General features: G+C 38.0%; 1 protein-coding gene across 11 annotated transcripts in view; it reads right to left on the reverse strand.

The window, feature by feature from the left end:
• The window catches only part of Glut1 (Glucose transporter 1), a 317,829-nt gene that overhangs the window by 247,735 nt on the left and 56,193 nt on the right, over nucleotides 1-13,901 (reverse strand). For 10 of the 11 annotated variants that reach the window (XM_065224649.1, XM_065224648.1, XM_065224654.1 and 7 more), the window contains one exon: nucleotides 5,885-6,101. The exons of the other annotated variant lie outside the window; for it this stretch is intronic. In XM_065224649.1, the coding sequence (XP_065080721.1) occupies nucleotides 5,885-6,101 (217 nt within the window). The remainder of the gene's footprint in view (nucleotides 1-5,884; nucleotides 6,102-13,901) is intronic. 11 annotated transcript variants of the gene reach the window in all.

The raw sequence follows: 13,901 nt of genomic DNA on the forward strand, positions 1-13,901 counted from the left end.
GATTACATTTCAAGATAATGCATTTTTTATATAGTTGTAAATTTTATCATAAGTAAGTAGCACACTCGTAGCACACATTGGTTTATAACTTGTACTAAATATATATAAACGAGATTTGACTAGGTACCCCTCGGTACCCAACGCTCAAATTTTTAGGAGTACTATTTTATAAGGTGATCTTCCAAATACAATCAGTTTTCGACTACATCAGGGCCCGCCTGACGCCACAAAAACGCATGATGGGGTACATATAACATTGACTATTTCGACTCGAGATTTGACTAGATACACCTGGAAACCCAGCACTGAACTTTTCAGGAGTACTGTTTTATAATGTAATCTTCGAAATTCAATCGGTTTTAAATCCTGCCAGGGACCGCCTACCATCTTTTCGGGCCGTTCAATATGGTGTCACAAAACCGTCCGATGGGCTGTATATAATATTGACATTTTCGAATCAAGATTTGGCTAGGTACCCCTCAGTACCCAACGCTGAAATTTTCAGAAGTACTATTTTATAAGGTAATCTTCAAAATACAACCAGTTTTAGACCCCGCCAGGGCCCGCCCACCCTCTTTTCGAGCTGTTGAATATGACGTCACTAAAACGCTTGATGGGCTGTATATCACATTGATGTCAATGAAAAGCATTGGTGTATTCAGCAAAGTTGTATATTTTAGTGATGCCAACAATTTCTTAGAACATGATAAATTGATCAAATTTGAAAAAAGCACTAATTAACTTAAAAAACCAATTTTAAGGTAGTCTTAAAAGAAAATCTATTATAGCTCTACAGAGTTATGATGTAGAAATTTGGTGTATTTAGCAAATGTTCATGAAATCAACTGCTCTGCAACTTTGTCCAAGACATGGAACCATTATCTCGTAACTGGAAAAAGTTAGAATTTGGATGTGTAATACTAGCTTAAAGATTATTCAGGTGTGTATTTCAAAAAATGCGAGTTATAATTTTGAGCAACTTCTCCCAATGCACCCAGTCTCTAAAACGTCGAAAAAGGGTAGAAAATATTTTTGACCGTCTTTATTCATATTCGTGCCACTGTGCGTCGGTAGCATTGGTGCTCAACACGGAAAACAAATCAAGGAATAAAAAGTGAACCATAACCGACACATTGAAATACTTGAAAAATTTAAGATAAAGTGTAATAGTCAAAAATGCATGACATACATCCTTCCTTAGCTCAGTCGGTAAAGGCGCAGCTACAAAGCAAGACCATGCTGGAGGTGGCTAGGTTCGATTCCCGGTCTGGTCTAGGAATTTTTCGGGTTGGAAAATGTCTCGACTTCCCTGGGCATAGAAGTATGATTGGACTTGCCACACAATTATACCAATGCAAAAATGGTACAGGCATCGAAAGCTCTCAATTAATAACTGTGGAAGTGCATTTAGAACACTAAGTTGAGAGCACGCAATAAGCTAATATGCCATGCGCAATAAGCTTGAAAAGCGAAGAAGAATAAGAAGAAGAAGAAGAATAAGAAGAAGAAGAAAGATATCAATTTTGTGTGGTTCTACGTTATACTGCGGTAATGTATACGACACAACCCTTTAATTTTTACCTTTGTTACTAGCGTAACATAGGTATTAGAATCGATTTTCACACGTCCTGCCGTCTGCTCCCGATAGCCATCCACACAAGCTATCTCACCTGTGTAAAACATTCTCAATCGATAGAACTCGGCGCGATCTGGCTCGACAGTTTAATTACGACATCGTAGAATCAAATTGAATATGAAAAATCGACCCAGCAAGGTGAAATTTGCTGATGTCTGCATGTGCGTCTGTGGACGCGTTTCATCTAGGCAAGCTTTTTTCGAGATGGCTCATGCGATCAATATGGTTGATATCTCGTTCGATAGGCCCCATTGCGCCATTGATCGCTATTGAATTTTTTCTCGATCTGACTTCCTGACGATCTGACACACACGCTATCTCACCTGTATAAAACATTCCCAATCTATAAAGCCCAATCGATTCCCAATTTAATCTAAGCAAGATTTTTTGGAGATGGCTTATTCGATCAATATGGTTGATACGTGCATGTCCCCTGTTTTTTTTTTCCAGTCAGAAGAAGGCTTTATGTTTAGTTTGGGCGTTATGATCAGAAGAAGAAATCGGACGCAAAATCGTGGAATGTAGGGGAGAATAGCCCATAATGCACCCCTGGATTAAAATGGCCCCGTGCAGTTTTTCGTTGCTTATCTATTACTAATTTTGGAAATATCGTGCCAGAATGTTAGTTCAAGCACTGAACTAGCAATGCTGATTTTTAAATTCACGAATTGACAATGGGAAAGATATGAAAAACAGCGCAGGGGCATTTTACCCCAGGGGTGCGATTTGAACCATCCTACCCTACGTATTCCAATAGACCTTTTCGATGCTTAATCGTCTTTCTCTATTTATCACACATGTATGAATCGATGGTGTATTTTCCCACTAATGTGTTTCCCTCTTGCTCGCACTCGTTGGACTTAAATGGTACAGTAGTGTGCACCGAGTAGACGTCGAGAAGCTCTATAAGACCAGTCAGATGTTGTCCCTTTAAATTTGTGCACGACCGATGAGATCAACCTTAATAAAAACCTCAATAATCTGCTGGAAAATGAGGAAAATTTACGAACATTTTACACAGTCTAGTAGTAGTACCAATACCGAGAAAATCCAATCTTTAGTGTTATCATTTTCTGGTATTCTGGAAAAAACTTTTTGTGATTTATGAGTAAAGTAAAATCAAATTTGGGTTGATCTCGTTGGCCGTGTGCAGCGAGTTTTTCCGGGGGGTAATTGGCGCTTTAAACCTTGGTCTATACATCACACTCATTTTTAAAAATCGCTATTGGAACTGCTACATCGTGAAACAAAATTGGAAACTCTGACCGATCAGTCCCGTTAGAGTAGCTGTTGGAAGTGCCGCAGGCTATGGTGCAACATGTTTTCGAATTTTATTCTGTATTCTTGCGGAATATTGAAAAAGGTCCTATCCTCGGCCTCTCTCTTTGATTTACCACGGCAACATAAACGAATTTCTCGCTAAACTCACAGTACAGTTCAACATAAGATGATGTTAGCTGTATAGTCGCTATATTCATAGCTTGGTGGAGAGAATTTCGGGAACCAATTGAGCTGTCAAATAGTCGTTTGACCAATTAAGCTGTCCAACAACAGAAAAAGGCACATCAGCTATTACGACCAAAACTCCGGAAGCCGTTTTCTCGTGACTTAAGCCTCGCCTACGCAAACTAACTCAAATTTCCCCTATCCGATGATGAAAGCATAATCAAAGTTTTGTTTATAAAACTTGATAGTACCATTTCAATTGTTGGTCTACAATATATTGAATTGGTTCCGCTCTTTGATATATCGAAATTCTATCCACCAGACTATAAATATAGCGACTATAGTTAGCTTGCACCTGAATCAACACACTGAATGGGAAATTCATTTGCAGTCGGGTTATTCGTGAAAGAGAAATCAATGAAGAGAATTGGGCTGATTGATTATTTAACTTTATTGGTTCGTTAAATATTGTTGTAATATAATAAGATTGTATATAATAAGATTGTGCTTAAAGTATGTAGAGCACAATAAAGAAGATTAAGTAAAAAGTCATTAGGCTATGATTTATGTTTTGGACTCCAATTCAAACTAACAATTGCTGTTTTGTTTGCAGTACTTGAGCAGTGCAGAAACTGAGACCAATAAAAAATATCCATTAGGGCTGGCTCGTACATATATCTATGGATAATATCAAAAACGAGATAATACTGGGTAACAAAGGTTCTATTCACCTGCCCGGTGGATCAATTTGGGTTTTTTTATTTAATTCTAGCTTGTTCAACAAAATTCCCAGATAAAGTCTATGAATTATTTCTATTGGATGCCGTAAACTTCTTTTTACTTTACTTTACTATGCATAAAATGCGTATTATTTTCACTTATACAAATTTCTATATGGGGATTTTTATTACTTACTACCAATGAGACAGTGCCATCTGTGTGAAAAATAGCCTAAATGGTTCATTGTCTGATCTGCTTTAGAGAATAGACGTTCTGAACTTCAAGTTGGGATGGAACATAGTTTAATCGATGCTCTGTTGGCTTGGTGGTCTATATTCACTAAAACAAATTCAACTCCTACTTCCGATGAAAATTTAAATAATCGTGCAATTATCGATGCCAAATAATCGATTAGCAGATAATCGAGGCATTGAATAATCGATTAAAAAATTAATCGAGTATTTTGACAGATAATCGATTAGCTCGACTAATCGAGTAGTAATCGGACATCACTACTGGTACCTCTATATATATTTAGATTAACATTTGAAGTCCCTCCTTTTTTACATAATCAGCACAAAAGATGCTTTTTGCCCCGCCCCATACATAAAAATCGGCGGGAATTCCTATGAGGGGTGAGCTATTTTGTGTGCAGAATATGTAAAAAAGGAGGGACTTCGGATGTTAATCTAAATGCATATATAGAGGTACCAGACATGTTTTGCACTGCAGTGTCCTCTGTGAACAATTAACGTAAACCAGATTATGAGTACTTTTTGATAGATGTCACCGCAAACAACAGCAGTGACATTTGATGGAACATGAATGCAGAAGCTTGACAAAATGATTAATTCGCATGCAAGTCCTTTTGATTACTTTATGTGGCTTTTAGTCAACCTTTTTTTTTTTCCTCTGGTTTGTTTTTTTCCGTCGATCTTGTTTTCCGTGCTGAGCATCAATGCTACCGACGTGCCAGGAAGACAGCTCTCACACCTGGACCCTACCTATCGACCCATCAACTCATGAACCGGGGACCAACGGCTTTACTTCCCATCCGAAGGAAGGCGTGATCAGAGATGTTATGCCTCAGAACATCCCGGCGGCGCAGACTGGGATTGAACCCAGGCCTGCTGGGGTGAGAGGTAATCACGCTTACCACTACACCACCGGCGCCGGTTTTAGTCAACCTTAAACTATGTCAATATTTTGCTTAAAGAACGGTTAAGCTGAAAACACTTTTTATTCAACTGGTTTTGAATATTTAGGAATGTGAAGTTTAACAAGAACGCATATGATATGTGTCGCTTTGAAACAGCTACCAACAATACTTCTCCCTGTCAGACCGAGATACGATGAGTCATTTTACAGCTAACTAGAATACTTTTTCTTCGGGAAACACAGCTCTCATCTGTCATCAAAAGCCTGGAAATTCACGCGACGAACGCAGATTTCAAGCGCTTACGATAGGTTTGTAAATTTTGATAACACTTTCCAATTTGCTCTACCAGTAAAAAAATCTTAAGCGCAGAAACGTCAAACGCAGCTTTTCAAGCCATCGGACATTAACACGCAAACATTGAGAATACAGCAAAATGAATATCGTTAAAATGTGGGACAGACAATGAAGGTGATGATGATGGTTGGCACTAACATATCAATAAAGGCAGTAACAACAACCACAATTATAATAACCTATAATAACGATAGTGGCAGACAGATTGGTTGCAAGAAGAAAGGTGTAAATCAATAAAATTGGAAAATTTTAATGAAAATCGTTCAAAGAGCAGCATTCTGGAAAAGGGAATGGATGTTTGCTTGTTTTACGCGTCTGTTCGATCAAATCCGAACCTTGATGATGTGGTATGGTGGTAATGATTGCTGACAGAGAGGGAAAGGGTGGCTGATTGAGTTGACAACACAAACACAACATTCAAACAGGATGAGGGGCGGTCACGATCGGAAATGTTAATCAATTTGATGAACGTTTGTCCGCTGAATAAGGGATGCAGTTTTGCTTTGTCTCAATATGATTCGCTCTGACAGTTAGGGTAACATGAAGGATTATTGGGGAATGGTACTTACTCGATAAGCAATTGACGCAGTGAGTCCTCATCCTCCCCATCGCTACGATTGCTCTTGCGGGAGCCAATGGAAGCGGTTCCGTCGTTTCCTATGTATCCTGATCGCTTAAGTGAACTCGCACGGGATGAACGGTGATGCTGTGAGTGCTGAGCGGACGACGATCGCCCATCGTCTACGCCACTGCTGCGCTGCGAGTCAATCGATTGGGAACGGTAGACTGCAATGGGGGTTGGGAGGAATGGTGGTTAGTCTGGAGTTTGTTGAAATGGGATAGATTGATCATACTCATACATCTTTTTAGCCAAATAATTCTGGCAACAGATTCCTAGGCCTGTGAGCATGCTTGGCATACACAGTTTTGCTCACGAACGGCTCATTTGCTAATTACTTTGCACAGAGTTGACGAAACATAGTTCTGTTTGAAGCAGTAGATAGAATAGAGTTTAAGCTTTTTATAGGTAAGTAAAAAAAGGAGATTTTAATTATACTAATAAACTGTATTTGATTTTGCGTTGCAAAAATGAAGTGAGAAATGCTCTCAGCACATCTCGGACTTTAAGTGTAAAAATTCATTGGTGTTGATTCAAATAATAAGATTTATCTACTCGTTGCATGTCTACAGTAAACTATGATTCTATCAATTACTTTAAAGAAAACTAAATTTCAACAACTGAGTGAAAAGTTATTAACAAATCAGCAGTTGGTGTGTACAACTGGCATGTCAAGCATGCCTGTGAGTCGGGTGTTGATTTCGATTATTTTTTGGCAATCAACTGAAAAACCCTTTTCGTCACAGCAACAAGAAGGATCTAAAATTGATCCTCAATTATTGATAATTATTCTACTCAAAAGCACTACGGCAACCGAGCGTAAATAATTAACACAAATTTATCCCTTTAAAACGTCCACAACTAGTGCTCAGTTGCCTATCCGGAAAAGACATCCGTTTCTACTGGAAGGTGCCATCCAGTCCGTCCAGAACAAGAGGACATAGAACCAACGACTGTAAAAAGAATTTTAATTTAAATTGGTAGCTCGAGCAGAAAATTCGACAATCTAAAATTTATAACATTTCATCCCTTCAGGCGATGGACGAATCAACTTTTCTTATCATTCGGCCGACCCCTCTCCACCCAAGTGTAAAGTTTCAACTTCTCAAGTCCCTATCAGAAAGGACGTTCTTAGTGGCTGTCTATCCTTATCCAGACTCGACTTGTTCACAGAACGAACGGTTGTCTATTAATCTGTAATGACTTGCTCTCGATTTCGCCAGTCCGGGTTGGATGATGCTGGAAATTGACCTCATCCATCCCCCGGCATTGCTTCTTCTAATTTGGGATGAGCTTCCTTTGATTCCGTAGTGCATGATTATCAACGAGAGCAATCTCTTCTGTTCCAATTCTGAAATTCGAGTTGAGCCCTTTTCAACATTCCTATGGTAAGGAAATGGCCTTTCAAATTTACGAATTCTTGATTTAGAACTCGTCATCGAATCCTAAATTTCAAATCCAATCTACTTAGAGGTCCATGTCAGTAGCATATTGAAACACCGGTCTTCGTTCAGGTTCACCTTTGAACACTCAGACCGGGAAATTTATCCCCCGGAGTGCAATGAATCAGCTCCTCATCATAGCAAATCCTCGTCCGTTCGTTGCCTCGTATCTTATTTTTTTTCTCTACATCCCCCCTCTACTCGGAAGCACCTTACCCGGTACAATCTTTTGCCCAGATCGGGCACGAGTGAAACATTGAATGTTCATTAATTTTCTATCAAAATCGAGTTATCGGGACCAGTGACCAAACAGGGATCAAAGATCGATGACCACCGATAGCAACGACTCGCCAAGTCATTGATATGCTCCGCTGCAGGCGAGAGAAAGCGAGGCAGATAAGACCTTTACCTCGTAAGTATGGAGCTTACGGGAAAATTCATCAACAAAAATAACAACTTTTCGGACGGAGCAGCAAAACACGTAAAGGTCAAACTGAGTAGATTCTCTTTCTGGGAAATTAAGAGCAATGTTCGTTACGTACGACCCCACCTGAGTGGAATATCAAGATGTAGGTGGGCCTCAGGATAAAGTGAAATGATTATATTTGCTGATGGAGGAAATACTGGCGAACGTATTGGATTATTGCAATAATTATAAACGATGATATTTTGTTTACAGATGCCATCGAAAACTGGTTTTCATTTATGAGCTGGTTATTCGTAATGACACAATTCAAAAATTAAATTTATTGTTATGGATGTTGTTCGGAAGGCTGAGACCAAAATAAATAGCTCTAGATTGTCAATCCTCAACCTTTCAGTAAATGAGTCTACATAATTACGTAGTGTCTGATTTACTGTTTTAACTTTTTTTAGGCGCATTAAAAAATCTGGGTATTAAACATACGTACGTAGTTCATGTTTCCGATAATAGAACAGATTTATGATACGTAATTTCAATGGAAAAAGTGCCGAATAAAAGTAGAATGAAATAAATAGATGCACCCCTAACGAATCTATAGTGTGTAGGAGCTTGGGATTGAACCCACGATCTTCTGCAGAGCAAGCAAAAATAGTCTCCTTTAGACCATCCATCCCTTCTTATCACAACACACCGCTTATGATCAAGTTGTTTCAAAGCCGGTAACGTGATGGCGAAACGAGAGCAACTGTGACGTATAACGAAACCCCAGGAGAAGGACAGTAGTGAAGTCAGGGGGCAGGACACCTTTGCTTAATATATCAAAATATAGACTTAAATAACAACAATATCCGTAGAACAAACATTGTCCAGCATAAAAAGCTCTATCTTGGACATGAATTAGCTTTTGAAAATACTTAAATATTTTCGTGGATATTTTCAACTAGGGGAATTTACGTATTCTCGGCAACCTAAGCAGCGACCTTCTTTCTATAGCCTTTTTCTCTATGGAACGCACACATATGCAGTATTGGTTTGTTTACAATCTTTTACTGCCAGCTGCTCTAACAATTTCAGTCGAAAGAATTGTCAAAAACTGTTTCGAAACGCTTTTACAAAGCTCCAATCTTCTCTAGTGAGAGCGAGTATTGTCAGCCACCAGTTTTTCTTCGGCAACCGTTCCATTTGAACTGCATGTAAACCTGCTGTTCTATTATCGGCAACTCGAAATCAGCTAAAATTTGTAGTGCGTGTGTTTCATTTCAAGAAAACCCTGCTAGATTGCTTTTTCTCAGTGGTAAAAATTAGTCAAATTGAAGCTGAAAGCATAAAGAATCGTTTGCATGCATTCAGCGAAGTGTTTTCGTAAGAAAATCCAGTGAAAATAGTGTTTCAATTTGGGTTGCCGAAAATAGTCTGTCATGCCGAAGCCGTCATTTCCCCAATTTGATGTTATTTTCAAATATATCTAAGCTGTATTGTCCCTGAAGCAGAACTAGACATTCACATGGAAGCTATGTAGAAGCATTAGAAGATGTATTCAGCACGCCTTTGTACATCCCATTCCAAAGCGTTGGACCAAGAATGGAACCTTGTGGAACTCCCAAAGTGATCCTAAATGATCTCTGTCCCATGTCTGTCTCGTAGACCAGCACCCTGTTCTGGAAATAACTCCTCATAATCATGCACAGGGGCTTTGGCGATGGCTTCCCAGCTGGCGCTGTTGAATGCATTCTTGAGCTGGCTCTATTGAATGACGTTCTTCTAACACAGCGCAATATCGATTTTCACTCCATTTCTGTTTGATCGTACACGTGTTTGTGCAAGGGCGTAGCCAGGTTTCGAGCTAGGGAGGGGCGAAAAAAAATACTATGGAAAATTTGGCCGAATGCCATTTCACCGAAAGCCTTTGTATTGCTGAGTTTAGGGGTCCCCTCCCGGCTACGCCTATGTTTGTGTGTACAGAAACATTTTGTGACTCATGTTTCTTGGACAACACAATCATCAAATGAAACGTACCGGGAGCAAGACATTTCGCCAAAAAAAAATGTGCCGTTTTTTTCGAACGAGTAATTTTGCCAAATAGGTCATTTCGCCGAAGGACATTTCACCGTGTAGATGCCGAAAATCGATGTCCAACGTCATTTTTTAATCCAAGCTGGCAGCCATTGGTTCCAGAAAACTGTCAAATACCCTACAATAAAAGGTATTTTCGGAACGGGACCGACGTGTAGATGCCAAAAATCGGTGTCCAACACCATTTTAGAATCCAAGATGGTGGCCATTGATTCATGTTACATCCCAAAAATCGATGTCTGACGCCATTTTAGAATCCAAATTTGGATGATGGCCATTGATTTAAATAAAAAAAAAACTATCAAATACCCTACAATATGGATATTCTCGGAAAGGGGACGACGTTTAGGTGCCGAAAATTAATGTCCAACGCTATTTTGAATCCAAGATGGCAGCTCTAAGATTCGGAAAAACTGTAAAATACCCTACAATATGGGTTCTCTCGGAACAGGTACGACGCGAAGACCCACACCGTTTGAAAATTCATGTAAATTTCTGCGAGATATAGCGCACATAAAATTAACACTAGATTTTGCGTAAGTTTACACCACATGTTGTGTAAATTAAAGCGCAATATCGCATAAATTAGCAATGTTGTATGCAAGCTTGTAAATGATTTCGCTGTTTATGCCAAGTATAGCTCAAATTAAACGAAGGGAGATTTTATGCGATAGTTAAAATTCAGATTTTTTTTTTCTGTGCAGAAAATCGATGTCTGATGCCATTTTTGAATTCAAGATGGCAGCCATTGATTTAAGAAAAATTATCAAATACCCTACAATTTGCTGCCACCACATCTTGGATTTCATAATTGGCTCGGACATCGATCTCTGGTCTCTAGATGTCATCCCGATTCCAAAAATAACCATATTTAAGAGTATTTGACAGTATTTCCCACTTTTTTTTTAAACCGTAATCTGCCATCTTGGATTTCAAAATGGTTTCGGACATCGAGGTCTCTATTCAGCTGTCTGATTCTTAAAATACACATATTAAAGGGTATTCGAGAATAATTCCCACTTTTTCTGGAACAGGAAGCCACCATCTTGGATTTCAATATGGCACCGGACATCTATTTACGGTCTTTGGACGTCATTTCGATTACGAATATATAAATTGTGAGGGGTATTTGACAGAATTTCTCACTTTTTCTGAAACCGGAAGCCACCATTTTGGATTTCAAAATTGCGTTGGACATCGATATCCACTTGCTAGACGTCATTCCGATTCCGAAAATAGCCATATTAAAGAGTATTTGTCAGTTGTTTCCATTTTTTCTGAATCCGGAAGCCACCATCTTGTATTTTAAAATGGCGTCGGACATCAATTTTCGGTTTCTATACAGCACCCCGATTCTAAAAACAACCATATTGAAAGGTATTTGTCAGTATTTCCTACTTTTTTAAAACCAGAAGCCACCATCTTGGGTTTTAAAATGGCGTCGGACATCGATTTCTGGTTTCTAGTCGCCACCCGAATTCCGAAAATACCCATATGGAAGGATATTGGATAGTACCGTGGACCCCCGATAATCTGACCGTTTTTAATCTGCACACGTTTTAATTTGAACCCCGCTAACTAAAAACTGCTCGAACGTCATTCAGCACACGGAATGGAGGTAAGTGAAATGGAACATTGTGGAACGGAACGCGGAATCAAGTGAAGTGCCGTTCAGATTACCGGGAGACCACGGTATTTTCCACTTTTTTCTGAAACTGGAAACCACCATCTTGGATTTCAAGATGGCGTCGGGAATCGATTTATGGTCTTTAGACGTCATCTCGATGCTGAAAATATATATATTCAGCAATACTATATGAAAAAGTTGTAGTGAGTGGTCAGAATTCCGTGAAAGTTGGTATTGCTCGTCCTTATCAAAAAGTATTGAACTTGTATTTTTTTTATTCCGCCATTAGGGTAAACATTTCTGTGTTGGGGTGGTCCGAAAAAACATTTTTTTTTTTCGAAAATGCATTTTTCAATAATTCATAACTTCTGAACCGCTGGACCGATGTTTATGGTTGACCTCTCAACTAAAATATTTTTTTATTTAGTTTAAGGAGAAAATATGAAAATATAAAAATATTTGATTTTGTATGAAAAATACGTAACAAATGCTTTTTCATTTTCACTGCTAAGGTCTTCAGCAACTTTTTATTTTAATATTTTTAATTGAAAGATCATTTAATTTAACATAACATATAAAAAAAAAATAGTGATGTTGGAAGAGTCGTTTTGGAGATACAATTTTTAACACACATAAAACAAGGAATCCAAATTGTATCTCCGAACGACTCCTTCGACATTGCTAATTTTTTTTATATGTTTTGTAAAATTAAATGATCTTTCAACTAAAAATAATAAAATAAAAAGTTTTTGAAGACCTTCGCAGTAAAAATCAAGAAAAAGTATTTGACGCGTATTTTGTTCATACAAAATCAAAATTTTTTGAGCGTTTCGTAATTTTATAAAATATAAATAAAAAATCTTTCATTTTCGGGGTCAACCGTCAAAATAGGTCCAGTGGTTCAGAAGTTATTAACGGATGAAAAAAAAGCATTTTTGAAAAAAAAAATGTTTTTTTTTTATCTCCCTCACACGGAAATGATCACCCTAATGGCGGAACAAAAAAAGGAAATTGCTCTAATTGAGCCCATCGCTAAAAATCTGCTATTTATCAATTGTATCTAGATGAACGCGTCATTGGGACGATACTAATGGATATTTTTGGTCGCTTTTGAATATTTAGTCGATGCTGAATTTATGTATGGGCCCAAATTAGGGGCATTTAGCCTTACATTACATCGATTGCCCCTATATTGTAGGGTATTTGACAGTATTTCCCACTTTGTCTGAAACCGGAAGCCACCTTTTTGGATTTCTTTTTTCGTTTAAATACTCATAAAATCTACTAGTGGGCAAAATTTCATAAAATTCTGAGACCCTTCGGACCAAATCTGTCCGATGAAACACAAAAAAAAATCCCCACTTGAAAAAGATCCTAAAATCCTTAAAAAAAAAACACACAATTCATCGAGTAGAAAGTTCTAGATCAATCTATCCTCATACAGTGCACAGTGGGCCAGGAATGAATTCCAGCAGGAAAAAAATATTAACGTTCTGGGATTGCAACCAATTGAAAACATAATCAGCCAAATTTCTTGACTTAGTCAGGACTATAATTTGGTAGATAGATTTATAGGAAAGTTTGAACATACTGATAGGTAAGCGCATATCATCGGTAAGAGACGTGTGTGTGAGAAAATTTGCGAAAAAATCTAAGGGCACCGGTGGGATTCGAACCCACAAATACCATTCAGTACACGGGTGCATTGCCAATTATATAACGGTGGACCTATGGTCTACGGATGTATTTGGCTAATGACATTTGAGTTTCGAATCCGTTCCCCACCGTTGTATAATTGGCAATGCACCCGTGTACTGAATGGTAATTGTGGGTTCGAATCCCACCGGTGCCCTTAGATTTTTTCGCAAATTTTCTCACACACACGTCTCTTACCGATGATATGTGCTTACCTCTCAGTATGTTCAAACTTTCCTATAAACAATTAAATTGACTGCAGAGTCGCTAAACCGTAAATCAAAAAATTTGGTAGAGAGAAATAGTTCAAATTTTGGTCGCAACGATACGACATTTTGAAAATTTTCTCGGAAATTCACGATTTTAGAATAAAGTTTAATAAATGCGTTCTAATGAATACTTTTATTGTTTTACAGCGATTGGTTTTGGTCCAGCAAATCATTTCCAGAACAATACTTTTATTTTCAGAGTACTTAAAAATAAATATTACAAGATATTTGAAAAAAATCATGATTTTTTGAATGAGTGAACAAGTGACAAGTATTCAAAATAAACTTAAAATAGACTTGAATTTCTCAAAATATCTCAGAAGTTTATTGAGATATACTTAAGATATTTGGTTTTGAAACAAGCAATATATTTTTGTTTAAACAATCATATTATTCATTAGTATATAGTACATTGTACATCAGCCATTCCATAGCAA

This window comes from Ochlerotatus camptorhynchus, unplaced genomic scaffold (assembly GCF_037179485.1).
Source record: "Ochlerotatus camptorhynchus isolate MF236.1 unplaced genomic scaffold, CSIRO-AGI_Acam_v1.1 ptg000213l, whole genome shotgun sequence".
Taxonomy (NCBI): Eukaryota; Metazoa; Arthropoda; class Insecta; order Diptera; family Culicidae; genus Ochlerotatus; species Ochlerotatus camptorhynchus.